The sequence below is a fragment of the Colletotrichum phormii genome, assembly GCF_030913505.1.
Source record: "Colletotrichum phormii strain CBS 102054 chromosome Unknown BDP81scaffold_11, whole genome shotgun sequence".
Classification (NCBI taxonomy): Eukaryota; Fungi; Ascomycota; class Sordariomycetes; order Glomerellales; family Glomerellaceae; genus Colletotrichum; species Colletotrichum phormii.
Window position 1 is genome coordinate 1,217,816 of NW_026851453.1, and position 26,428 is coordinate 1,244,243.

The 26,428-nt window shown below is 54.2% G+C and overlaps 7 protein-coding genes across 7 annotated transcripts; 4 read left to right on the top strand and 3 right to left on the bottom strand.

The window, feature by feature from the left end:
* Positions 1-91: 91 nt before the first annotated feature.
* BDP81DRAFT_450191 (chitin recognition protein) lies at positions 92-1,796 on the top strand (the record flags this gene model as incomplete). Its single annotated transcript, XM_060592494.1, has 4 exons — positions 92-190; positions 247-703; positions 767-1,305; positions 1,356-1,796. The coding sequence occupies 4 exons, from the start codon at positions 92-94 to the stop codon at positions 1,794-1,796; spliced, it is 1,536 nt and encodes a 511-aa protein (XP_060444896.1).
* Positions 1,797-5,434: 3,638 nt separating this feature from the next.
* On the top strand, positions 5,435-7,053 carry BDP81DRAFT_461589 (uncharacterized protein; the record flags this gene model as incomplete). Its single annotated transcript, XM_060593796.1, has 3 exons — positions 5,435-5,700; positions 5,817-6,242; positions 6,336-7,053. The coding sequence occupies 3 exons, from the start codon at positions 5,435-5,437 to the stop codon at positions 7,051-7,053; spliced, it is 1,410 nt and encodes a 469-aa protein (XP_060444897.1).
* Positions 7,054-10,973: 3,920 nt separating this feature from the next.
* On the top strand, positions 10,974-11,477 carry BDP81DRAFT_394903 (uncharacterized protein; the record flags this gene model as incomplete). The annotated part of the gene is made up of 1 exon (XM_060588016.1): positions 10,974-11,477. The coding sequence occupies one exon, from the start codon at positions 10,974-10,976 to the stop codon at positions 11,475-11,477; it is 504 nt and encodes a 167-aa protein (XP_060444898.1).
* A 402-nt stretch (positions 11,478-11,879) lies between these two features.
* Positions 11,880-16,100, bottom strand: BDP81DRAFT_472152 (uncharacterized protein; the record flags this gene model as incomplete). Its single annotated transcript, XM_060594602.1, has 2 exons — positions 11,880-14,722; positions 14,774-16,100. The coding sequence occupies 2 exons, from the start codon at positions 16,098-16,100 to the stop codon at positions 12,294-12,296; spliced, it is 3,756 nt and encodes a 1,251-aa protein (XP_060444899.1). The 3' UTR covers positions 11,880-12,293.
* A 1,601-nt stretch (positions 16,101-17,701) lies between these two features.
* On the bottom strand, positions 17,702-19,254 carry BDP81DRAFT_450195 (nicotinate phosphoribosyltransferase; the record flags this gene model as incomplete). Its single annotated transcript, XM_060592495.1, has 3 exons — positions 17,702-17,834; positions 17,899-18,958; positions 19,059-19,254. The coding sequence occupies 3 exons, from the start codon at positions 19,252-19,254 to the stop codon at positions 17,702-17,704; spliced, it is 1,389 nt and encodes a 462-aa protein (XP_060444900.1).
* Positions 19,255-19,438: 184 nt separating this feature from the next.
* BDP81DRAFT_36204 (uncharacterized protein) lies at positions 19,439-20,093 on the bottom strand. Its single transcript, XM_060586437.1, has one exon. It carries the CDS (start codon positions 20,049-20,051, stop codon positions 19,638-19,640), a length of 414 nt encoding a protein of 137 aa, XP_060444901.1. The 5' UTR covers positions 20,052-20,093; the 3' UTR covers positions 19,439-19,637.
* A 673-nt stretch (positions 20,094-20,766) lies between these two features.
* Positions 20,767-23,525, top strand: BDP81DRAFT_450196 (WD40-repeat-containing domain protein; the record flags this gene model as incomplete). Its single annotated transcript, XM_060592496.1, has 2 exons — positions 20,767-21,742; positions 21,790-23,525. The coding sequence occupies 2 exons, from the start codon at positions 20,767-20,769 to the stop codon at positions 23,523-23,525; spliced, it is 2,712 nt and encodes a 903-aa protein (XP_060444902.1).
* Between the last annotated feature and the right edge of the window lie 2,903 nt (positions 23,526-26,428).

The following is a 26,428-nucleotide window of genomic DNA, read 5'->3' on the forward strand; positions in this document are numbered from 1 at the left end:
CAACGCCAGCTGTTAGAAAGGTGTCGACTTACTCTGTCTCTTTGCATCCCACTTGTCTGTCTTTGATACTCCCATATACTACTTCGCTGCGATGGCGCTGTTCAATCTGCTCGTCTTGCTGAGCATAGGAATCTCATGGTGTTCTGCAACTTTCGACCCAACTTCGAAAAACAATGTTGTCGTCTACTACGTAAGGAATCGCACTTTCTCACCATTGACATGATTCTGTGGCTGACAACACGACAGGGACAAGGTCCGAACCAGGGCGACCTGATCAACCAATGCCAGCAGCCCGAGATCGATGTGATTATCCTCTCGTTCGTGCATTTGTTCCCAGCTCAGGCAAATGGGTACCCTGGAACGAACTTTGGTAATCGGTGCGGCGGCCAAGTTTACCCTGGTCCGGGCTTCAACGGTGTCCTCGACCCTTCAAAGGATCAGTTGCAGTCCAACTGCCCGAGTCTAAACGCCCAGATCCCAGTATGCCAACAGCAGTATGGCAAGAAGATCTTGCTCTCTCTCGGGGGTGGCGTAGTATCGTATCAGCTCACAGGCAGAAACGAGGGTGAACTCCTAGCAACTTACCTGTGGCACATGTTCGGACCAAAAGATCCCAACTGGACAGGCCCTCGCCCGTTCGACTACAACGGCCAAGCCGTCGAGGTTGACGGCTTTGACATGGATATAGAGCATCCATCCACAGGTACGCCAGCGCTTTTGCCGTTATGAATTTCACGACTGTTGGCTAATGCTCAGTTACCCACAGACAACTCGGAAGGCTACATTGCCCTGGTCACGCTTCTGCGTACATTCTACGCAACAGCTACGAAGCAATACTACCTGACTGGCGCCCCTCAATGCGTCGTTCCGGATGCCAATATGGCTGCCATGATCTCTGCCGCTAAGTTCGACATGATCTTTGTGCAGTTCTACAACACCCCGAGTTGCTCAGCTGCGACATGGGTGGCTAGCAATCCGTCTTACACCCCTGGTGCAACATATCAGGAAGCGGGGTTCACCTTTGATGCCTGGGTTCAATGGCTATCGAACACCCCCAGCAGAGACGCAAAGGTGTTCATCACGCTGCCTGGTTCCTCAGATGCCGCCAATGCTGGGAACTACATTACCCACCAACAGGCAGATAATCTCATCAGCGCGTACTACTGCAGGCCATCGTTCGGAGGCGTAGCTGTTTGGGAGGCAACACGCGGTGACAGCAACCCTTATAACGGCAAGTCTTTCCAGGCCACCATGAAGATTTGGCTGCAGGGAGCTGCAGCAGACACACGACTCGCGAGCTGCCAAGTAGGTGAACGAAGTTCAAAGAGAATACCACTCAGCTAACAATCAAGCAGGCACCAACAACAACGACAGCATCTTCCACCCAGCCGACAACACCGACACAGCCCAATCCCGGCGCGCCTGGTTCTTGCGGTTCCGGTATTGGGCCTTGCGGCAGCGGATACTGCTGCAGTGCGTATGGATACTGCGGAACGACAAGTGCTTACTGCGGAACCGGGTGTCAGCCGGGCTTCGGTACATGCAGCGCGGGAGACAGCTCGGGAGGTAGTTCAGGAGGCAGCTCTGGTGGCAGCTCCGGTGGCAGCTCTGGTGGTAGCTCAGGCAGCGGCGGGAGCTCAGGGCTGCCTATCGCAAGAGATGGAGCGTGTGGTGCAGGAGTAGCTACGTGCCGAGGCAACGGTGACTACCAATGCTGCAGCTCGAATGGATGGTGTGGTAATTCGGATCTTTATTGTGGTGCTGGTTGCCAACCCGGATATGGCATTTGCAGTTGATTTTCGAGAACGGAACGTGGGGTCAAGTACATTAAGTAGATATCTTCGGCGCGTTTGTAAATGAGAAGGAATGACACCATAGTAATACAACAGATTAATGTCATTCGCGGGTGCTGGCGAGGAATCTCGCAACTAACGGTGAAACATATTATATGGCAAAGAAACTTGTATTCGGCGTCGCGTCTGTCCCTACAAGACTCTCAGAGAGGCTATCACGTGAGATGGGAGGATGTCATGGGTATCTCTTCCCCGGGCAGCGGGCAGTGGGCACAGATACCACTCTCCACCTGCCGGGATCTTCCTCCACAACTCCACAGCCTCCCACGTTCCACTCCGTCCATCCCAGCCACTCACTGCACATCGCAGATCCGATATTCGAACTTCACTGCCTTGCTACGCACGTATACGCTTACTCTCGAATTGCAACTACCTCCTTTTTGGCTGACTTGGTCACTTGGACCACAACATTGGATGGCAACCGAGTTCCTGGAGACGACGAGCGAAGGCCTCGGATGGGACGTCGAACCTTCAGATTCAAAGCCCGTTACTGAAACTGCCTAGTTGGCCGCGGCCCGAAGATTACTAACTAATTGTAGTACATGCTGCCGCCGTGCATACTCGAAACGGAGATGACAGATCCGGGCTCCTCGCGATACGGCAGTTGGGAGAGGCCGGAGTTTTCCCTGAAAGCTACCTCATTCACGACTGACGACCAACCCTCGCGGCTCTCGGTGCACCATTCGATGATGGTGGGGACGCTTAGGAAACCTTCTGCGTTGTCGTTTTGTCCGTCCCATCTCGCCAGACCACTTGGAGGCTCGCAGACAGCTAGACTAAGGCCCAATGACTCGCCAACATCTGCCTGCTCCTTCTTATTCCCATACATTCAGAGTTATGCCACCGGAACGTCAACGAGAAGCTTCTCGTAATTCGCCGAAATTCTTACCGGCTGCCGGGTTGAAGGACTGACGGTCGACAAATCGGCTCCGACAAAGGCGGGAGAAGATATTTTACACCGGCCAAGCAACTGGGCTTATCTCGATACCCACCTTTCCCACGTGTATTGTCCATCGAACAAAATCATCACGACTCGATTCAACATTCGGGCAGTGTTGGTTCCCCCACGCATGCACGATAACCCTACCGGTATCGCTGCCGACGTCGCTGCCAGTCTCTCCGCTAGGCTGCTGCGGCCAACAACCGAGGAGATGTCATTCCCATGCGTTGGGACCTCGAGCTAATCTTGGAGCCAAGATGGGAGAACTAGCCCTATCGTGAAACCCGGCTTCGAGAAGATTTGCGGACGACCCGCTCCTCAAGGGCTCAATGCCGCAGCTTTCTTCTTGCCAATCAGCCTCTAGCCGAAGATATTGCGGGAAAGGAACCACAGCCTCGGTGCGACCTAAACTCACAACGACATCACAAACCATTACGTGATGTTCTGGCCCCGGTGCGCTGCCCGTCTTTTGCATGCCACTAACCTTCGGATGCCCCGCAAACGATGACTCGAGTACATTCCGGACATGGACTTTTTGGAAGGAGGGCTAATTATGCCGACAACTTTCGGTATCACTGCAGCATGCGGTTGTCAAGACATGTGTCTTTCGTCAGCACCACATTTGCGCCTTACTGCAACGCTGCGAGATGCCAAACTCCACCGAATCTCCAGACCTAAGAGAAAGAAGGAGATGAGATCCGCGCCAGCTCTCTGATCCATGCATCCCGTCTCTCTGATGGAACGTTTCCAGAACGCGCGTTTACATCCTTCCAACGAAAAGCCGTCCTCCCACACCAATATGCCCTCATGTCAAGGATGCGGGCGACGTGCTCTAAGATAATTGCCCGAAATCTCCAATATCCGATATAAGTTATGCGTCAGCGGAGCCAGGACGACGGCAAATGCAATGGAAGCTTTTCATCTTTTCCAACCCCGAGCAACCTCGGATTCCATTTTCCAATTACCAAGACGATAGTCGGCGCACGGTTCATGGGATAGATTTGGGTCGAAACCTACGCAGTTACTTCCGACAAGCACATCCATGTATTCCAAGGCCTGGTTGAATACGAAGTGTTGTTAACATGAAATGGCTCTTACTTGGACAATTTCCAATGCCCGGAGTGCAACATCCGGCACCACTACTATGGCTTACCCATGAGGCTTCACGGGGTTTGATCAGAAAATCTCGAGATGGTTACAAGGCGCCCGCAGCATTCCCGCCGTCTTCTTGCAGAACCAGATTAACTCCTGAGGAGCATAGGTTGCCAATCTTGGGTTGGAGTTTCAAGCGAAGCATCAAGAAACTCTGCTTTGTCTTCAACATACAGGAGGTTGTCGGCCACCTCCGCCAAACCAGGGCTAATCCGAGCAGCTTCTTCGCCCCAGATGCACGAGCCACGTGCTCACCACACTTCTTTTGACTGCGGACTTTGAAATCGAAGAAAAGGCCGGCTTGGATGATCCCGGAGCGAACAGCAGCATCTCGTCTTCGATTCGTCCATGTATGTTTCTACGCTGGCGAGAAGACGGTCCCTAAGCGCAGAATTCGCAGCGAAGATCAGATGCCAAGCTTTCTTCTTTCTGCCCACTCCCTCCCTTCGCTGGGCCTCTCATCCCTCAGCTTCGCAGCCACGAAAGTGTCTTTTTGGGTAAAGTCGCCCGCCCTAATGCCGACGACCAAGTCATGTCCCAATGACACCTTGCCAGGGATCGGCGCCTTAACAGCTGCAGACATGTCCCTCGCCACTTCCATGGCCGATCTTCTGCCGCTCTCGCATTCCATGTCGTTCAATATTTGGCTTTGCTCTCCACTGGCACCATCAGCAGAGTTCTGCTGCTCCTCCACGTTGTCATTCAGCAAGGGCCATCTCCTTTCAGCAGGAGACTGGAATCGCCCTAACCAGATTGACCATTTTGCTCACATGCTTTGCGTTTTCGCGATTAGGGGGGGAAACAGCACCCACTAGCGAACGTTACTTCTGATCCTCATCTCCCATCGGAATGGCCGGCGCTGCATGGTTTCTTCTCTCGCGTTGACGCTTACCCCGACTGGGCCTCGCCTTGGAAGGATGAAGCCGCCGTTTGCTTCCAGCGTGGGTTACCTGCGGCAGAAGGCTGGTTTTCTTCCATACTGCGGTGCAAAACGTTCTAGTGCTAGTGTGTGTTGGCTCGTTCAAGGCGACGCCATCCGTACCGTTGTTCGTGTACCGTTCCCTGACTCGCCCATGAAACACGACGTCTTGGGTCCGATCGCAACGCTACTCTGAGTGTTTGCTGCTAGCCAAAAGGACTCGCCTCAAAAACACCAGCCCTCTGCGTATTCTAACTCTCAGCCCCCCTCCTATGCTCGTCCGCTCTCCGTTCTTGAACCGACCACGAACGAGCCCAACTTTTTTGTAAAGCCAGATCGGGACCCTGGACATTTTCGATTTTTCATTTCCATTTGTGCATGACGTCGTGAAACCACTGTTTATTGACCATGCTCTCGGTAAGTTCTGTTGTTTAATCCCTTTTGTCAGTTCCTTTTCCTTCTCATCTCAACTCCCCACTAACACCCATCTCTTCCGACCATGAAGCAAAATACGGAATAATATCTGTTGATGTCTCAGCCTCGCTGCTACGATGTTCTGGCTGGTCAATCATGATGACCCTCCTCTCCCCGCACTTCAAGCTCGAAGAGGTCTCCGAAGATGATATGGTCATTGCATCCCTGGCCTGGGGATTCACTCTCGGGTTCGGCTGGCTCACAGCATGGACGGCGATCAAGCAGACCACCGCCATGTATAGGCGGCAAGGCGATCGCATTTACCGGAACTCATACATTTGGATGATCTGGCTGGAGATCCTCGTGTGTACCATCTTCAGCACCATTTGCTGGTTGCATCTCAAAGGCATCATACCGCCAAGGTGAGTCACCAGCACTACTTCAGGATGGTGTCGAATTGATGCTGACTGCCGTCGTCTTCAGCTTCGCATTTTACTTTTGCATCTGTAAGTCTCTTACTACTACCTTGCTCGCCAAGCCGTTTACTAACTACCACAGTGACCACTTGGGCTCTCCAGGTTCAATTTCTTCTTCAAATTATCATCAATCGATGCGCCATTCTCCTTACCAACCAGAAGCGGGCATGGCGGCTGAAAGTGGGCGTCGCTGTGCTTATCACCGCCATCAACATCTCCGTCTACAACATTTGGGTGCCGGCTCGATTACAGGTATCAGAGAGATATATCGAAATCAACGAGTGGTGGGATCGCTGCGAAAAGGTTATTTACCTCATCGTTGACGGAGCGCTCAACATTTACTTCGTCCGCATCGTCCAGAAGAACTTGGTTACCCACGGCCTCACCAAGTACAAGCGACTGACACAGTTCAACATGTTCATCATTGGTTTTTCTCTTAGCATGGACGTACTCATTATTGCGATGATGAGTCTCAACAACACATTTGTGTAGGTGGTCTTGCGAGAATTTCCAAACTCTCGTCGTCGACATGGCGACGGGGTTTGGGTGGGTGTGCATGGCGTACTAACATTGATCTTTAGTTACATGCAATTCCACCCCTTAGCTTACATGGTCAAGCTGAAGATCGAGATGTCGATGGCTGAACTGATTGGAAAGGTTGCACGGAAACGCGATCTCGGCATTCTATCTGCCGCCGACTTTAACGGCACCCGAGACTCATATCAGCCATCCGAGTGCAGCTTACAGTTACCTACTTACGCGAGAGGACGCCCTGTCGGCGGAATCGACGCTACGATCAGCAGCCAACCCCCGAATCCCATCGAACTAAACAACGTTACGAAGCCGAAGATACCCGCATTGCGAGGAGTCAACGTCGCCGCCGTCAGCTCGGGATCCAGCAGCCGGAGACCTTCGATAGGTGCCGCGAACGCTACCGACGCAGACGGACAGCCCAAGATGGCGATTTACAGGACACGAGAGGTAGTTGTCGAAATCGAAAGGGTTTCTCCCACTCAGGGCCACCAAGCCAGTGCGAGCCAGGCAAGCCAGCTCACCCTCGACGACTCTTTCGATATCACCAACTTTGAGGACGATTCGTCGATCAAGGGGCTCTCGATGCCACCGCTCACGGCGGCTCAAAAGTCACTGGCACTACCAAACATTCAAGCCCCGTGGGCTACGCAAGAATTTAGCACAAAGATTTGGGACGGCACGAATTGCGACGAGGACCCCACCCTGCCGACGACGATTGCGAAGATTGGATCGTGGCCCAAAGACACCTGCAAGAGGGGTTACTGATCAAGCGCACTACACTCGAGACCATACAGCCGAGGCACCTTTGTCTGGCTAAGGTGGACCCCGACCACGCTCAGACAGAACCGAGCGGTGATGCGGCGGGCGAAGCTTGGATGACGACTAAGAGACGCCACACATCACCCAATCGCTAGATCTGTCGCTGGATGGGAAACCCTAAAAGAAATCGGTTGAACGCCTCCTCTCCTCCACCTTTCTTACGCCACAATCCGTCGTGCGGCTGTCTCAACCCTTTGAGCCTCGACGCTGTGGCGGAATGGGAGGAGGATTCGATACGCCTGAGACTCCCGTTCTGCGTAGGGCTCTCTGATGGCGTCCAGTTTCAGCATTGCGGTTTCACAAACGTTGCTGCAGAACACTAGATCCGTAGATCCGATCTAGAGAGTCATCATCGACTCGACATTACTGAAGTCTGTGGGATGAACTATTTGGTCGAGGACAATTGCATCGGCGCAATGCCGATTTCGATTTCAATAAATCGATCTATTTCTTCGAATCGATGTGATTACATCGACAAAGCGCGACCCAAAAAAGGGTTGATTTGGATATTAGACGAAAGCGAGCATCTCGAGTAGTCATTATGGACTACACCACCAGTCTTCATCGCGACTGCTCGAAAGGCTGCTTTCACCAGTTATGAGCGACGGAGTCATTTTTTGGGTCGATTTAATTGGGCCTGATGCACCAAAACAATCATGGTCACCGAGCAAGGCGTTCAACGGCCGGGACAACGTTTTGCAGGATATCTCTTTGTTTTTATTAATGATAAATGGGCACAGGAGCGCGAGCTCCTTTAGTTATCTTTCAGGAATACCCCGAGCTAGAAAATGAAATTCTGTATTGACGAACCACAATTGTTTTCTACCCGTCTTAGCATCCATGTGAAGACGGAGCTTTTGACGTGACGTCTTGATTGTCTTCTGAGTGTAAGTTGCGGCTCTCGTCGAAGAGTTGGAGAATATTGACACGTCCGCGGGGATATATTCGGAGTCATTGGATGGCACGGGTATCCTGGCCATGTTGCACCAGTGTTTTTTTTTTTTGATGATGTTTCGACTATGTTGGATTATGTTGCTTCGTAAGCTGGGTCCCGTACGGTAGCACCCGCTTCCCCCCTCATCACGGGTTGTGGAAAGAAGGTTGTGTGACGATTGTTACTTTCAACGTTTGCGAGCGGTGACTGATTTAATAGAACTGTACAGAGGGCGCGGATAGCCTTTAACTCTTTGGATTGACGATGCACACAACTTCAGGTCATCAGATGCCCTGCAATGCGGTGTCCTTTCTTGAGAGAATAACACGGAGAGCAGTTTACGAGCGAGTAACGATAACAGCCATGATGGCATACACTCCGGTAGCTACACCAGCCTTTCTTAGCCCTATATCACCAAATCCGAGAGATTCGTACGCAACGAGACCCACTCTGGCTGCTCGAGGGTCTCTCTCTCTCTCTCTCTCTCTCCTTCTCTGGCTATGGCTATGGCTATGGCTACCTACTCCTACAGCACTGTCTTGTCCGGCATGCCGGACAAGGTACTTAAAGTCAGGCCAAGAGCCTCCCGTTCTTGATTAGATCGTCTGATGTTCGGCTTCCCATTTATTTACGTTTTGTTACTCCAAATGATGGTTGTCAACGGATTTCATGTTTAGGTGAGGGCAGGCAGATCATTTCAAGAGCCGGCGGCCGGGTGGCCCACTTTTACTGGTAGTCGGATCCGGGGACAATCCCCGGCCCCGAGCTGAGACGCATTCACTGGTAAGTCGCCTGAGCCTCCCTTTTTCGTACTGCTGCTAAGTACCTCTCCAAGGGGGGGGTTGGTTAGCTGGAGCAAGTCAACTAAGTAGGTATGCGTCCTCTGGACGAGTTAAATTAAGTGCAGGCTTTGTGCGTAATTGTGCGCAATTGTCTCACCTGGGCATTCCAAGACCCTTGGCGTGAGTAAAGATTGCAGTGTACATAGAGGCGCCCTTCTTATTGGCTTCAGAGGAGAGGTGAGTAAATCAAGTGTAAAAACTAGTAAGGTGCATCAACGTTCAAATCATAACGACTGGCGGGCGAGAATGAGCTCGAAACCGCAGCATACCAAGCCCTCGTAGCGACATTCATTCTTGGTCACTCTTCTTGTTTATTTAATTTGCAAAATATTATCATATTCTGGACGCCTTGGGAAGATGGTCAAATTTGGAGGAATCCGCCGCCAACTCTTGTCCTTGACCTGTTGGGAGGTGGTGTGTTGAAGACCCTCTGCATGAGTTAAGAATGCAGTGCATTTGCTGTAGCCACACCCTTCGCCCGCCCGCCCTTTGGGCGAGTTAACAATGCAGTGCAGGTGGCGCCTAAAAGTTGATACATTGCCTTGGACGCCTAGTCTCGGCGATGACCGAGGCTGTATGGTACGCGGATGACTTTGGCAGACTTGGTGGGAGAAGGAAGCGTTCGTTCGGCCACTGAGGTACGGCTTTGCCATGTACGACTATGTTTTATGCCAAAATCCCATCCGTTGTGTGTCTGTTTTGAACTTCTTGTACTCGGATAGATCACCAGTTATGTCTACATCATGCCATGCTCTTCAGCCGCCGCCAGTCTTTGCTTTACTCGCGTCGCGTCGCAGCCAGCTGGGTTACAAGGTCCTCTGCCCTCTCCAAGTTGCATGACTGTGGTTCTCAGCTAGTTATTCGGGTCTATTAATTGCACCAAAGAAAAAAAATTTCTGAATTTACCTTGTGTATTTTAGTCTGGACTGAGCTCCCGCGACTCCAGTGCCATGATGCTTGAGCAGCGAGCCGGCCGTGGGGATCCGGTGGTGCTAAGGACCCACTTAATCGGCAGCCGGCTCCGGTCGCCGTGTAATGGAGAGGGAGGCCTCCGCTGGCAAGTCGAGGGACAAGAGACTTGAGTTCAAGTTACAGCCGTCGATTGTAACTTTTCTCGCCCGAACGACACGAAGGATTGATATCCTCTGAGTGAGTTTAAAAATTTTTTTTGCAGTGAAGTCGCCGAATCAGGCTCTGCAACACAAGTGCCGAAAATGTCAACCAGTTTGGCGGTGAACAAGTGTGTATCCGTAGAGTAGGTCCTAATTCGCGATAGGGATGTCTAATCGCCAGAAGAAGAAGCCCTTGAAGCGGCGTACATCTAATCATACCATCTTCTACCATCGTAGAGCATCTTCTCATGCTACACGCCCCCCCCCCCAGACCCTTGTTGTCTTGGTGAGGGGGAAATCATCATTCACAGCACCTACGCTGACTCTTGCTATCTATCCTCTAGACATGTCGAAGACACTTTTGAGTGAGTTAAAATTGCAGTGAAAGGTAGGGGATCCGGAGGGATGTCAGCGTGCGGAGTAGACACATGCCAAGGGTGGAACAAGACAGGAGACACTGGGTAGGTACGTACTTGCCTCGACGAGTTTAATCGATGTTGAAGGCATTCCGCAAAAACTACGATACACGGCGCATCATTGCGGACTTCTAAGGCGAGAGAGAGAATTCGACCCAGTAATGTGGCTGACGATGTAGTAAAAGCGTGATTGTGTCTGTTACTCAACCAAACGAGTTTTCTCGTCGCAAACTCTGGCGCCCGAAAAGAGCCAACGCTTGACCGCCTCAGACTACGAGTTACCTTACCCCGTCGACATCAAGCCACACTCTGCATCGCCAGCTGTTACCTCTCAGCCAGCTCTCATCCAGCTGAATCTCCAGGGCTTTCTCTTCTCCCAAACAAGGTCTCAGATGACGACTCCTCCCTCGCATCGCAGAACCATCTAATTGGCCACCCAATAAACTCGACAGACACATCCCGCCGCAAAGCCCGGGCACCTCGGTGCACGCGGGGTACCGCCCGGCTCCCTCCCGGGAAGCCTCGCACCACACTGAGTCTCGAGAATGCGACCACCGGTGGGATGCTGCTATCGAATCAAGAGCCGCTCCCGAACCCCGAGTCCATTGGATGCAACCAAGTATCCGTAATTGTTAGTGCCTCCCCTCCCTTACCTCCCCGGTTGCCGGTTGCCGGGCAGCAGCCCAGCCCCCGTGGCTGCGGCCTCTACTGCCTCGCCCTAGACCAATCCGTCAAAGACCTCCAAGACTGCCTGTTTGAGCAAGGAGCAGGCTACACCGACGTCTTCTGCCGCGACAACGGCAACGTGAACGCCTCCGCCACGGCGACGGGCAACGTCGACCCGCCCGCTTCGGCAAAGGCTAGCGTCGTTGCTTCCGGTGGTTCGGGGTCCGGGTCCGGAGGAGGTTCGTCTTCGGCGAGTGGGAGCGGGAGCAGTTCGAGCTCGACTTCGTCGGCGAATGCGGCGGCGGCGGGTGTGCATGTCCCTGCTGGGGTGAACACGCTTGGGCTGACTATTGGCGCTCTGCTTCTCTCTGCTGCGACTTTCGGCGCTCTTCAGATTTAAGAAGAAAAGAGCAGACATTTGAGCAAGAGGAAACAAGGGTCATGAAAACAAGGGCCATGGAAATTGACATGGCTGGGCTATGAGTTTCTAGACATGAGGAGACAAACGGCCGATCGACATAATGAAATCACACCACGACTTTCACCCACACTACCACGCCACAACTTTACGATACTCGGCAAACACAGCAAGGCCGAAGACAGCTAGTCTAGCAAATAATAGCAGACCATGGAGAGAAAAGCACGCGATATTCCGTCAACCTGCAAGGGGGATAATGTATTTGGTCTGTATGCCAATCAATTTACAACAAAAATTCCATAAAATAAAAAGCGACTGTTTCGCTTGCTGTCGGGCAGAGGATCATCATTTCGTGAGCAATAGACCATGTAAGTTGACAAGCATGCCTCATGAAATCTCAGCTGAGGCTCTCAGCCCCGAAAGACGCCGCAATCGAGCTGCGGTGTTTAGTGTTAGCGCATAAGAGCTAGCTGAGCACCCTGGTCTGCCTCTTGGCCAAGAAAGTGGCCCTATACTCTACCAACACTTCCTCCTCACTGGACATCGCATAATCGCAGATATCAAAGTGAGCAGGCTTGTCCATCGACCACACAGAAATTGCAAAGTTTGAACCTTCAAAGCCATGTTCCATTACATTATCTGAGCTCAGGCAATATTCATACGTAGTAGCCCGCCTCTCCAAAAAGAACAGAAAGAAAAAAACCTCGAGTAACCGCAAGTGCTGAGACGAGAGCCCAGCATCCATGATCATAAGTCATACATCATGGTAACGTCGTGATAACATGGACCCCTTTCCTTCTAAACTTGCGCCTTCGCCAAACAATCGCCTTCATACTCATCTTCTCCATCGCAGATAACACCGTCAAACTTCGCGGCCGCTCGCCGCCCTATGATGCTGCTGCGCTTCATGTTCCGGCTTGCCACCTCTCTCTTTTCGACACCATAGCGGTCGAGTCCTTCCGGAGGGTTGAAAGGGCCTGGTCCCATCATTGGCGAACCTCCTGCACCACCATTGGGAACACTAGAGTCGGCTGGAGTCGCAGGTCCATTGTTGCCAGACGCCCCAGAGTCCCTTGCTCCCAGACCGCTGCCGTACGCGCCATCAGGGCTACTCTTGGGTAGCGCATTGATGATGCTCTGTATGAGAGAAGCAATGTCGATCTGAGGCTGCGGTGCAGGGTTCGGAGACGCCGGAGGAGTGCTGCTGTCTTGGGGATTTCCTGCCGGAGGTGGCGAGGACTGACCTTGACCTGGTGTCTGAGGGGGTGATGCCGGCGGTGCGGCAGGAGGTCCTGTAGGAGGACCCGCAGGAGGTGCCGCAGGAGGTGCCGCCGGAGGTGCCGGTGCTGGATTTTGAGGGGCCGATGGTGGATTCCCGGTACCTCCATTGTTTCCCGCGCCAGATCCACCATTGCCGTCGCCGTTGCCATTGACGTTGCCATTGCCGTTACTGTTGCCAGCGCCGGTGCCATTGGCAACATCGTCATCAGACGGCAAGCTCATAGCCTGGCCGGTTCTGCTGTAAACGGTGACAGCCCAGTCACCTCCACAGATATCGGTTGACTTGCCATCGCAGACTTCGTTGCACTGCTCTTCCGGGATGCGTACGGCCAGCTGGAACGCAGTGCCACACCAGCACTCCTTGCCGTACTCCGTGCCGGCAAGCTGGAATCCCATCGAGCCACAGTGTGCAATACACTTCTCATTTGACATGCCTCCTGTGAAGTATATGGACGGGTCGCCGTCGAGTGTTCGAACGGCAGAGTCCTTGAAGCATCCAAGGTACTCCCAGCCAGTGACGTCAGGAGCGGCTTCAGGTCCGTTGTTGCTCGGAGACCCGTTACCAGAACCTGCACCTGCATTGCTTCCAGGTGCCGGACTTGAAGGTCCGGTGTTGCCAGGGGCTCCGTCGCCGCTTGGTGCACCTGAGCCTGAGCCGTTACCCGAGCCGCTCCCAGAGCCATTGTTTGATCCAGGCCCGTTGTTGGGGTTGCCATTGGCAGGGCCCGTGGGAGAATTACCGTAGCCAGCTGGAGGATTGCCGGCACCGGGGTTGCCTTGTCCATTCCCGGAACCAGGATCTGGATTGCCATTAGGTGCCGGTGAGACGGGACTGGGAGGGTGTCCAGGGTTGGCTGTAGGGTTGGTATTAGAGGGAGGTGGGGCAGGAGACACAGCCGGTGGTTCGGGAACGTTGGCAGGACCGCCGCTACCAGAAACATTTCCAGAGCTACCGTTGGGTCCAGATGGACTCGTGGGTTGGCCGCCAGTGGTTGTGCAAGGCGTTGATGCGGCGTTTCCAGGATCGCCGGCTCCTGGAGCAGCTCCGTTGCCAGGATCGTTGTTTCCGTTGCCGTTGCCATTGCCATTGCCAGAGTTGTCCGGGCTTGGATTGGGGGCTGAGCCAGCACCATTTCCTGGAGGACCAGTATACTGACCATTGTTCGCTGTTGTACAAGGCGTAGTAGATACAGCCGGAGAGCCACCATTGCCAGAGTCGCCATTGCCAGAGTTTCCGCTGCCAGAGTCGCCATTGCCAGGCGTTCCGTTGCCAGGTGTTCCATTGCCGTTGCCTCCGTTGCCATTACCACCGCCGCCAGAACCATTGTTGTTGCCACCATCTCCAGTGCCGCCGTTGCCAGCTCCAGTGGGTTGGGCAGCAACAAAAGCTGTCACGGTTTTGATGACAACGACGGGAGGATCATTTGCCCCAGCGGGCGCCATGTTGTTGCTTTCGGGAGCACAGTACCAGCCACCTTTGCAGTGATAGCAAGGCCATCCCATCCCGCAGGGCGCCGGCAGCATTGGTGTTTCCTCCGGGGGACAGAACCATCCATTGAGACACTCGGAGCAAGAGTAGCCTCGACCAGGGCATGGACATGAGCCGGCAGGAGGCTTTGCAGGAGAAGCCGGGCATGCAGGACACTGGACAACGGCGGGGCAATCGGAAATGGGAATGACTGGTGTGCCTGGTGGGATGTTGTTCCCAGAGGAAGGGTCTTGTCCTTCGTCAACTCCGAAGATCGAGCCGCCTGTTTGTGAGGTCGGAGAGGGGCTCTGGCTGTTTCCGCCGTTGGCTGACACGCCGGTTGGATTCGAGGCAGGTGTTCCGGCAGCGATGGTCAACGTTGTCAGGGGGCTGGCTGCGGGAGCTGATGCCGGCGACGGACTTCCTGCACCGCTAGTTGCCTGATTGGGTGCTTGAGTGGCAGCAGGTGGGGGGTTGGCTGAAAAGATACGTCAGTACACTGTGTAAGCCAAGATAAACTGTCTCTTACCTGGCGAGGGATTTGTAGGGCTTGGAGATTGCACAGGTGGTTGAGCCTGACCTGCTGGAGCAGTGTTGTGTGGTTGGCCATTGTTGCCAGGGCTCCCGGCTCCAGCTTGCGTCGAAGGATTGTTGGCAGGAGGAGTAGCATTCGCGCCACCAGCTGGAGGGGAGGCTGCTGAGGGGGACTGCGGAGGTTCAGCTGCCGGAGCCGCCGCAGGTGTGGAAGAGAGAGCTTGAGAGGATACAGGAGGGCTGACCGGGCCGGCTCCAGAATTTGAAGCTGGGACGTCAGACGAAGACGCCGCCTGTGTGAATGGAGGAGGAACGCCCTCGGGGCAAGGGGTTGCGAGGAAAGTGGGAATCCCACTCTCAATCTTGACGACAGTGCAAAGACCACCGTCGGTTAGCAAGTCGCCGGGGAGCTGGGGAGCTGTTGTTGGAAGCGGTACAACAACTGAAGCGGAATGTATCATATTTTCGATGCTTGAGATGATGGAGTCGCTGAGTCCAGTGGGAATGGCTGCAACTAAAGACGAGAGACCTGGGATGGCTGCGGTGGCACCGGCGATGTCAGATGCGCCAATCGCCGAAGGAACGTGGTCAACGATGGAGGAGACAACGCTGACAAGTACTTCTGGGATGTTGGTGATGATAGAGGCGCCGTTGCCAATGGCCGCAGTAACTTCAGAAACCGGAATTCCGCCAACGACTTGTGTCGGAAGAGGCACGGATAGTCCAGACCCGGCAGGCAGGGGTAGAACAGAGCCACCAACACCGACGATGCTGTTGATAACACTCTGGACCGGATCCAGTAATCCACCATTGGATCCTTCGATATTCGGGATGGCTGTCGGAATAACGGTTTGGAGTATGGATTCAACCACCGCGGGCTCAAAATTGGTGAGAACTGGTACGACATTTCCGGGGTTGGGGTTGAGGATGGATGGAACTGGAGTTATCACGGCCGCAAGTGCTGAAGTCAAAGAAGCGAGTAAACTGGGAATGACATGGCCAACTTGGGGAATAACACCACCAAGAGGACCTTGCTGTTGCTGGTCACTGGGAGTGACTGGTGCAGCCGCAGGAAGGGGAGTGGTGATGACGGGTTGAGCAGGATTGGCAGCGGTGGTAGTTTGACCGCCACCAAAGATCCACGGAAGAAACTGCCTGGCTTCGACGTTGGTGTTCCTCTTGGTCAGGGTGGGCTCGTCCTGGATTGGTCGAACGGCCTGGGTCATAGCAAAGGCTGTGAAGAAGGCCAAGACGACGAGGGCAATGCCAGCTGCCGTCTGACTTTGGCGTTGTGAGGGCATCGAGGGCCCAGGGAGCCGCATGATGATGGTGTTTTGTTGCTAGAAACGCACGAGAATAGAAAGAGTGGAATGACGAGATGTGTTGTGTGTAGAGCACTACCCGAGGAAATGAAGGTTCCAAAACTTGGGTTCCAAGAAAATGAGCCAAAACAGAAGCGAGAGTGTGATGGTGCAGAGAATGAGATGTGTGCGAGGTGGATGGAAGAGAAGAAGAGGTTGAAGTTGGAATGGGATGGGGACGAGGGGATTATATGTGGCTCGTCATGCTGGGCATGCTACTGCTGCTCCTTCAGGAAGAGGTGAAAAGTAGGAAGCAAGTGGTGGAGGAAGAGTGACAAGAGGGCCTTCCAAATTCCCAGTCAGAGACCCAAGAGAGCAGGAAGTGATGGATCTCTCATATCATCTGGAGTCATTTGTGGGAAAGAATAGTACGCCGGTAGGCATTGACACGAAGCCTCGTCGTCTAACATGCACCTTCTACGCTCACCACTTCCATTTGGGCAAGTCAAGGCTCGGTCCAGAAGGTTAGATGCCTTCCTACCAAGAAGCTCGAAAATCAGAAGCAGCAGTATCCCTTTATTCTCAGCCCAAAAATACTAGAATGAATAACCGAAAAAAAGAAAAAAAAGAAAAAAAAAAGAAAGGGAATATGGAGGGGGAATACTAACCTTATAATTCGCGCCCCTGCCCGGATTCGAACAGCGCGCCCCTCAGTCAACCCAGAATCTCTGACTTCACTGGAGTATTTAGTTTATTAACCATTCAACCACCTCGCACACAGCTTGACCTGACCTCGCCGACCTAGACGGGCGCTGCTGTGCTAGTGACGAGAATGGTGATTAGACCCCTTAAGTACCCTCTATGGGAAGGAGGCACATGGGGATGGGAAGGCGCTGGTGGAGCTGTCTTTGGAAATACTCACCTGCCTCAGGCAAAGTATGTGATCAAGCTACTTGCCTGATATCAAGATGTCAGTTTTCCTTTCCAAGTAAAGTAGGTATCTCGGAAGATGCGCCTTACGACTGGGAGAATGTGACTTTCCTTGCTCGTGGGAAGGACCGGCGGTGTTCTTCTCTCACAGCTTGCCGGGGACATGATCCCGAATTATGGCCCGGGAAAGCACAACCTGTTCCTTCAAGTGAGAGATGACCAGGCATGCCTTTAAACCACCCTTAAGAAGGCAGCCGGGAAGTTGGACAACAGTAACCACGAACACGGTTTTGCTTTCCCGTGGAAAGGCATTACAATTCCCACACTTGCCTATTCCTTTGCTCATGGATCATGGAGTAAGAACCTCCATCACCGGAGCGAGACGTGAACTACCTTACGTAGGAGATCAGCTCGTGTCCGCGTTCACTTACCCGAGGCCCAAGAGCCACACTGTTGACAGAGGACGAAGAAGCATCTGCGAATCTTCATGGCCACACGCCACTGCTTCATTTATTCAATAGGTATCTCGCAAGGTCTATACCTGCTACCGTCATTATCAATGCCTTTCCAATTCCACCATGCCTTCCCACCCTTGTCTCATAATGCCCATCTAGGTACTTGCTGCAATGTGTTCCTCCCTCTTGGCTCCTCCATAATCTGTCGCCAGACGAGCTCTACGTGGCACCAGCCGTCTATGCCTTGCCTTCGTCCTTGCCCCAACGCTGGGTCTCGTCACCGCCCTTCCACTCCTTCTCGATGTAGCCAAGCTCGCCCTTGACCTTGTTCACCGTCTCCTTGTCACCCGTGTTCTTGCCAATATTGTCGCTGCAAGGTCCAATTAGTACGTGGCGCCAAGTTTTCAGTCGAAAAAACAAGAGATGGAACTGACCTGATCTTGATTGCTGGGTTTCCGTTGGCGGAACTCAGCTTGATAACAATATTCAACGGCACCGACTTGGTACCCGTCTTCAAATGCGTAAAATCATTCGTCAAAAACGTACCAACACCAAACGTAGGCGTGAAGCCCGCCGCCTCGGAGATGGCCTGGTACTCCAAGCACTTTTCAATATCAAGCGAGTCGGAAAACACCATTGTCTTCTTGTCCTTGATCCCCTGGCTGTCGTAGTACGTCCGCAGCATCTTGACATAATCAGCCGGGTCGCCACTATCCTGACGCACGCCCTGGAACAACTCGGCGTACGTCAACAATCTACTCCCATCCGCCGTCTTGAACTTGCTCTCGTCGCCATCAAGAGCGTGCACCGGCTGACTAAACGACCTCAAAAACTCCTGCGTGCCAAACGTATCCGTCAGCGCAATACCGAGCTTACCGCCGAAGCAGCCGACCCAGTACCGCAGCGCCAGCTCCGTCGCAGCCTTGTAATCGTTGTGAATGGCAGCAATGCCCATAAACCACTCGTGCGCAACAGTACCCACGGGCGGGATCCCGAACCGCATGGCCAGGTGCACGTTGCTCGTCCCCGTCAGCTTGCCCTTGAAGCCCTTCTTCTCCCCTTCCTTGCTCGCCTTGACGAGGCCGCGGAACACGAGGGCCTGGGTGTGGTAATCGCGCCGGCGACGGGTGCCAAACTCGGAAAAGGTGCAGCCGGCCTCGAGCAGGCGCATGCCCTTGCCGAAGGCCTGGTCCTCCTGGCCCTCGTAGCTCCAGTCCGTGTCCATGAAGCGGAAGTAGGCCTCGGAGGTGAGGGCGAGGAGGGGGATCTCGTAGAGGATTGTGTCGAGCCAGGCGCCCTTGATCTCGACGTGGAGGTCGCCAATGTCCGAGTCGGCGCCCGTGTCGTCGCCGACAGGGTGGAAGGTCGCGACGGCCTGTTCTCTCGGCGACAGGCGGAATTCCTTGAGGAACTGGATGTATTCGTCTGTCAGGTAGGTGCAGTGGGTCTTGAGGAAGCGGTATTCTTCGTCGGAGAGGGAGATGTAGCCGAGTTCTGTTCAGGGTGCCGCATGAGTGCGTCAGTCACAGGTGTTCCGCGTCTCGATAGTGGTGGGCGGGGGGTTGGAGAGGTTCTCTCTCCCTCTTTGACTCACTTCGGATCTGCTCTTGGAGCCACTTAAAGGCAGCTCTCGAGAGCTTCTTCTCGGGTGTGCGGTTCGTGAATGCGTAGGTGACTGGGACGTCTTTGAAGTACTTAAAGACGGCGCATTGCATCGTCAGCTTGTAGAGATCAGTATCCAGGAAGGATATGATGCCCTCGGGGAAAGGCGATGAGCTGTTGAAATCCATGGTCGCGGATTGCTGTGGTGTGTCGGTGGTAGTGGTGGTGGTTGGATTCCGCGCAATGGGCTACGATGTGGGTGTCGCGGTTGCAATGCGACGCAATTAAACAAGAAAATAGAGGGCTGAGTTGGTTGCAACTAATAATCGGCAGAAAAGAAAAAAAAAGTAGTCTGCAGGCGAGGTCGGAATGCGCGTGTTACAACGGCGCGATCGTGACAAAGCTCGGAGCAAGGAGGAGGAGGGTGAGGGGGAGGGGGAGGGGTTGTGTACTTGTGAATGGGAGGATGACGAATCTGTGGGACTTTGGCAGCACCTGCACGACACTCCTAAAACCAGCAAGCTTTCATGCCCGAATGTGATGGGACGGAAGCTGATTGATAAGGTGCACTTCACACTGTCAACTGGAAATGGGCGAGCAGATGGGCAGGGGTTGCTAAAGTTCCCATGCGATTTTTACACAGTTGTTGTCGCAGTTTCGACTCAGAGACGGGGGGTGAATGAGGGGCAAAAAAAGAGCCATGGGATCCCTTGGAAGTTGGGTCCATCAAGGTAATTGACTTCCTGCTTGGCACGTCTGCTGTGTACGGAGTATACCTGCCTTGATCAATGGAATGTTCTGAGTTTCTTTTCATTGATCCATTGAACATATACCGTATACAACAAGAAACACATTCAAGTTGAACCCAAAGCAGAGAGAAAGAGCAGAAGCTACATGTAGGTAGACACTCGTCGGAGTTGGCCGGCGCATCAAATTTGACGGGTCCCGCGCTTCCCACGACCAGAACAAGCAACCTAACAGCCATCGTACCATCTTACTGGCGCGCAATCACCACGTTAGTCTCTGCAGATGGAAGGGGTCCAGCCATGATTGCAGCCAATGATGCTCTATGACGCTTTAGGGAAGTTTCTGAGGTGCCGATGCGGAAGACGCCGTGGCTATGCCTCTGAGGTGGACTTATGTAAGCGAGAGTATGACATGAGCAGCAGCAGGACATTCCACCTTACCTTAAGGTATATAGCTAGTAAGGTAGAGCAAGGTACGTATGGAACCACACAACAAGTACTCTTCATATAATGAGAACTAAAGCAAAAATAGAAATCTAATCAAGCAGCGTATAGAATGATCACCATCATCATTCCGCAACCAACACGTTCAACTCAAGAGATGCACACTTCGTACCGACTTGGCGCTCTCGTCCTCTCAGATGCGTGCCGCCAGCGGGGTGGAGGAGCACATTGAGCACAGACCACACCTTAATTATTTTTGCATCCTCCGACCGCCGACAAAACTTTTTGGCAGCCGTGGGATTTTTATTTTTATTTTTATTTTGCCAAAGCAGGACGAGCAGCCGCCAAACCTCGCCAGCCTCACCACCACCACCACCTCACCGAAGTCCACGAGCTTGTCTTCAACAGCTCCCCCCTCTCGAGATCGATAGGTCCAATTGCTCTTGGCTTCCAATTGACCACCGACACCCTCGATCGCAAGGCCTCGAGGCCACCCACATTCCCTTTGCAATGGACCTCCATCGCTGCCGCTTCGTCCCCTACCCGCCCTCCGCCATCAACGCCCTCGCCTTCTCCCACCCCTCCACCCGCTCAAAGGCCCAAGCGACCGCCTCCCGCCTCGCAGTCGGTCGCGCAAATGGCGACATTGAGATCTGGAACCCGCTAAGCGGCTCCTGGCTCCAGGAGACCGTCCTCCGCTCCGGCTCAGACCGCTCCGTCGACGGCCTCGTCTGGGCCAACGATCCCGACGCCGCCTCGCCCTCGCGTCTCTTCAGCATCGGATACACCTCCGCCGTCACCGAATGGGACCTCGAGACCGGCCGTCCCATGCGCCACGCCAGCGGCCAGCACGGCGACATCTGGTGCCTCGCTGCCCAGCCTCCCGCTTCCCCTTCCGAACCCGTCAAGCGCCTTGTCGCTGGTACCATTGACGGCATGCTCGCCCTGTACTCCATCGAGGACAACGACCTGCGCTTCCAGCGTATGATTGTCAAGTCTCCCAGCAAGAAGGTCCAGATGGTCAGCATCGCCTTCCAGTCGCGCCATATTGTGGTTGTCGGTTGCTCCAACTCCACCATCTGCGCCTACGACATGCGCAACGGCAACAAGGTGCGGACCATGACCCTCGGCGCCGACTTGGCTGGAGGCGCCAAGGACATCATCGTGTGGAGCGTCAAGGTTCTGCCTTCTGGGGATATTGTCTCGGCCGACTCGACCGGCCAGGTCTGCATCTGGGACGGCAAGACGTACACGCAGATGCAGCGCATCCAGAGCCACAAGCAGGACGTTCTCAGCCTTGCCACCAGCGCTGATGGCAGCGCCGTCATGAGCGGTGGCATGGACCGTCGCACCGTTCTGTACAAGAAGACTTCTGGTGGCTCTGGCGCCCGTTGGGGCAAGGTTTGGAGCAGAAAGTACCACGAGCACGACGTCAAGGCCATGGCTTCTTTTGAGAGCAACAAGATGAGCATTGTCATTTCAGGAGGTACGAAGCATCATTCTCAAAAGTTGCGTTATACACCTGCTAACTAGTTTTAAAAGGCCCTGACGCTTCCCCCGTCGTCCTTCCCTTCAAGGAGCTCGGCCGCGAGAACCACAGAACCCTCTCCAGTCTCCCCCAGTCACCGCCTCTCACCAGCGCCCCGGCAGCAAGATTGGTCGTGGGTTGGTGGGACAGAGAGATTCACATCTGGAAGCTGCAAAAGTCCTTTGACGGCCTCTACGGCGAGGACGGTGCCGAGGCCAATGCTGACGCCAACCTCGAGAACAACCGCAAGCTCCTCAAGACCATCCTCTTCAAGGGCGAGTCCAACATCACTTCGGCCGCAATCACCGCGGACGGCTCACTCCTCGTAGCCGCCACCGGCACCGACGTCAAGGCCTTCCACCTGCAGCACCAGAATCCCACAAAGCCCTCGGACGTGAAGCTTGCCTCGGTCGCTATGCCCAAGACCTTCTCCAACGGTGCTAGCAAGATCATCCTGTCGCCCAACGGCAGCTACATCGCCGCCGTCCAAAAGGGGTCCAAGGTCCTCGTCGCCAAGGTCGTCCGCAGCGACGACGACGACGACGACAACACCATCTCCATCCAGAAGCCTCGCGTCGTCCGTCGCCTGGACCGCAAGACTTCCAAGCAGCAACCCCAGGTCGGCCTCGGCAACTACGAGAGGACCATCACCCAGCTCGCCTTCTCCCCCGACAGCCGTATGCTCGCAGCCGCGGATCTGACCGGCTACATCGACACCTGGGTCCTCGGAAACCCGCTGGACACCACCTTAGAAGACGACGACGACGAAGCCGCGTCATCGTCCTCTGACAGCGAAGACTCGTCAAACGAGGACGACACCTCCTGTTCAACCGAGATCTGGATTCGCAACCCCCGCGCATCCCTCATCCCCAGACTCCCCGCACCGCCCGTGGTCCTCTCCTTCTCAGACGAGACCGTCGCCGCCACCGACGCCGCCCCATCAACAGACTACACTCTCGTCGCCGTCACGACGGCCTGGCACATCCTCGCCTTCCACCCCGTCGCCGGCTCCCTCACCTCCTGGTCCCGCCGCAACCCCATCTCCAGACTCCCCGCCACCATCCGCGACACCCGCGACCTGGCAAAGGGTCTCCTCTGGCAAGGTCCCCGCATCTGGATCTACGGCGTCTCCTTCCTCTTCATGCTCGACCTCTCCCAAGATCTCGGCATCCCCTCCGGCTCATCGGACCAGGACCCCGCCACCGCTCTCGTACCGCACGCGGGGGGCGCCGGCACGAAGCGCAAGCGCAGAGGTGGACCCGAAAGCGGAGCCGGTGCCCGGATGGAGATCGGCGCCATCGTCCCGCAGCAAGTCGACCGCTTCATCGGCTCCAAGGCCATTGGCAAAGAATGGCAGGATGACATTGAGAAGAATGCCCCCGCCAAGGACGAGGACGCCATGGACGTTGACGGCGCCGACGAGTCGAGCGACGACGACGACGACGACAACGAGCGGGAGAATGCTAGTGATAGCGAGGGCGGCGAGCTCGCTGCCCTGCGGAACCGGAACCGCGAGACGCAGACGGAGGCGGGCGCCGAGGGGAAGACGAGGTGGTGGTATACGTACAAGTACCGTCCCATTTTGGGCATAGCGCCCCTTGCTGGTGGTGGTGCTGCTGCTGCGGATGCCGAAGGAGAGAAGACTGAGACTCCTTCGCTTGAGGCTGTTCTTGTTGAGAGGCCTATTTGGGAGGTGGATCTTCCTGCGAGGTACTTTGGTACCAATGAATGGGAGAGGTGAAGGGTGTCTGAGGTACCTTGTTTGTAAGGGGATGTTCAAGAAAAAAAACGGTGAAGAGAAGGAACTGGTCGGGCAAGATCCGGTGGACTTGGGGGGAGGAGGCGAGGGCGTGTGGGATACGAGTTGTCGGAGCTGCTGCTGTTAATCTGAAGATGTTCAGCCAGCCAGCCAGTCGTTGTCCTACAACCATCTCCCAACCTGCTCGACGAGGGTGCCATCCACGATCCAAGTTTAGTCTGCATATACCGCACATCATCTCGGTCTTCTTCGGCGCTACTTGTCCTCTCGGTCTGAAATCTCTTTCTTGTGTAAGGGTTACTAAGGTAGATATAAAAAAAAGCAAAGCATCGAATAGATGTAGATGGAACTTTTATTTATTGTACACTTTCTCTCTTATATTGCCAACATCATCGCTGTGACTGGTCCCCGTGGGTTGTTCGATCAATGCTTCATACTTCCCGCTTCCTGCTCCTACTTCTTCTACAGAGTTCTAACTAAACGGGACGCCTTAACATGTTTGGCTGATGGTTTAGCTCTCGAGATCGAATGTTCCAGAGATCAAGAAGAAGCTTGCGGAGGGAATGGGGAGCAGGATGTACACGCCATTTAGAGAGCCAAGAGTATGTACATCCGGGATACTCAACTCTGCGGAGATGAGAAAAAGCAACCTCGGGACGAGGACATACGAGGACATGCGAGGACGTACGAATGGGTAGATATGCAGGATTAAAAGGGCCGCGCAATGCCTCGTTGGTGACATGTCTTTGCAGTGAAGTATGGCCAGATGGACGGGATTATATGGTATGAAATCCCAAGCGCTAGTCTTGATCAATATGTTCTGCCAAGGAAACCACTCGTACAGAGAACTATGTGGATGCAATACAAGCAGTTTGGTAAAAATAATAAAACAATCGTTGGTCTGCTGACCGAGCTCTCTTATGCCTCTCTGCTCTTCCCATCGCCCAGCTAGCCCGTCTTCATTTGTTTGGGAGTAGGGATGAGCACAGCAAAGTCTTGTCAGCTTTGTTTTCACGTGTTTCGATAACGGAATTTTGAAAAGTTTTGACGAGAAGTGTATTTGGGGGGTTAGAAACTGATGTTTGGTTAAGGCACGCCAGATACCAACATCCCAGGCATCCACGTATCAATCATCACGATATCGGGATGGTGTTTCGATCTAGTCAAGACATCACATGAACCAACATGAACCAACCCACCTACTTAGTCATCTGACCCCCAAGGCAGGCTGCAGAGCCCTCCCTACTAGCCTCTACCAACTCCATCAGACATAGCATCCAAAACCCTCCCACCTTCCCCTTCCACATCGGGAGCCTCTCCACAGCTATCCTCACAAGTGAGAACAAGGACACCACCCAAAACAACAAAGGCGAAAAAAGCTTGTCTCGCACATTCGTAAATCGCCCACATCGCCTAAACAACCGATCCAAAATCCAACTTCCCCCATGCCGTACAGCCGGTGTGGTCTACCATTTATGATATATCTCACTCAACCTAGCAAGGCTGCCTACCTGCCAGGACTAGGACCAGGACCCCCGTTTAACCGTCCTGTCTCGGCGTCGCCTACTTACCTGGAGGCTGGCTACCACCTTACGGATATTCGTATCTCCACCTCCATGCTCCGTGACGTGGGATGTAGTAACGAGTGCCCCAGCATTGGCCCAAAACGAGAGCGAGGTGGGATGTAGGCCCGGTTAATGTATGATGTATGATGTATCCGTAGACGCTAGAGCCTAGAGCCCTGAAAGAGGTCCGAGGATAGCCAGGATGGAAGAGTGGGATGTATCCGTATGTGATGCCGCAGACTTTGCTCTCGGCCCATCTTCCTCCCGTATCGTGCGTCTAGGGAAGCAGAGCTTACACCGGAGCAGGTGCCCGTGTACCCGCGTAGTGGGTGAACAAACGGACCGGCCTGTAAGACGGACGGTAAGGCTGTCGGGCAACCAGTCACTCGACCTCGCCAGCTGACTTGGCTACCTAGAGCCGTCAAAGAGCTCACAAGCGAGGCCACCTAGGCCATCGAGGTCCATCGAGAGGGGCCGACATACGGAACCACCGCTGGCACGCCTCGTCCTTCAACCTCCTGCTGCTCGTTGCTAGTCTTTCGTCCACAGAGATTCATCCAGACTTGAGAGTCTGTCAGTCCTTCAGTCCGTCTAAAGGAGGAAGGATAGACCCGAGTCCCCTTCGCCACCCCCCCACAACCTACCTGTCGTCCATTAGTAAAACCCAAAAACTACGTTATCAACGCCACGCGTATCGGGGACGAAGACACACCACACTGTTTATGGAGCCGCGTAGCCCGCACCAAGCCAAAGCTAGATTCCAAAACCAAATCCCATAAACCAACACCAGGCTTACGTAGTTTAAGCTTCAACCTCGCCGTCGAAGCCAACATTGTCAGGTGTCAAAGTCTCCCTCTCCCTCTCTCCATCCGTCGTTCACGCCATGCTGTCAAAAGCCAACATACTCGACACACCCTTGACAGCGACGCCTTGACAAACCTCGCCTCTTGCCGTGTCTTTCTAACCCCCGCCAGCCCCTCCGGAGTCTACTCCTGCGTCCTCGGGTCATGAACCCCACGAAGCCTGAAGTGGAAGATGACGATGGACAGGATAGCGGCGATAGTCCGACAGGCAAGGGTGTAGTAGGGCAAGGAACCGAGAAACAGTACTCGGTAGACCGACGCCTTCGGTCTTCCTCCACGTTCCCCCACGATCCGTCACCCAAAAGTGTGCGTCATCGTCAAATCTCAAAACAGCAGATCACTCTCCCCGTGACACGAGGCTTGTGTACGACTTACACGCGAAAGCCGCGCTGGACCGGACCACGCTGCTGCAGTGCTGACAAGAAGCAAGAGTCAGGCGCAAAAGAAGAGCCTCACT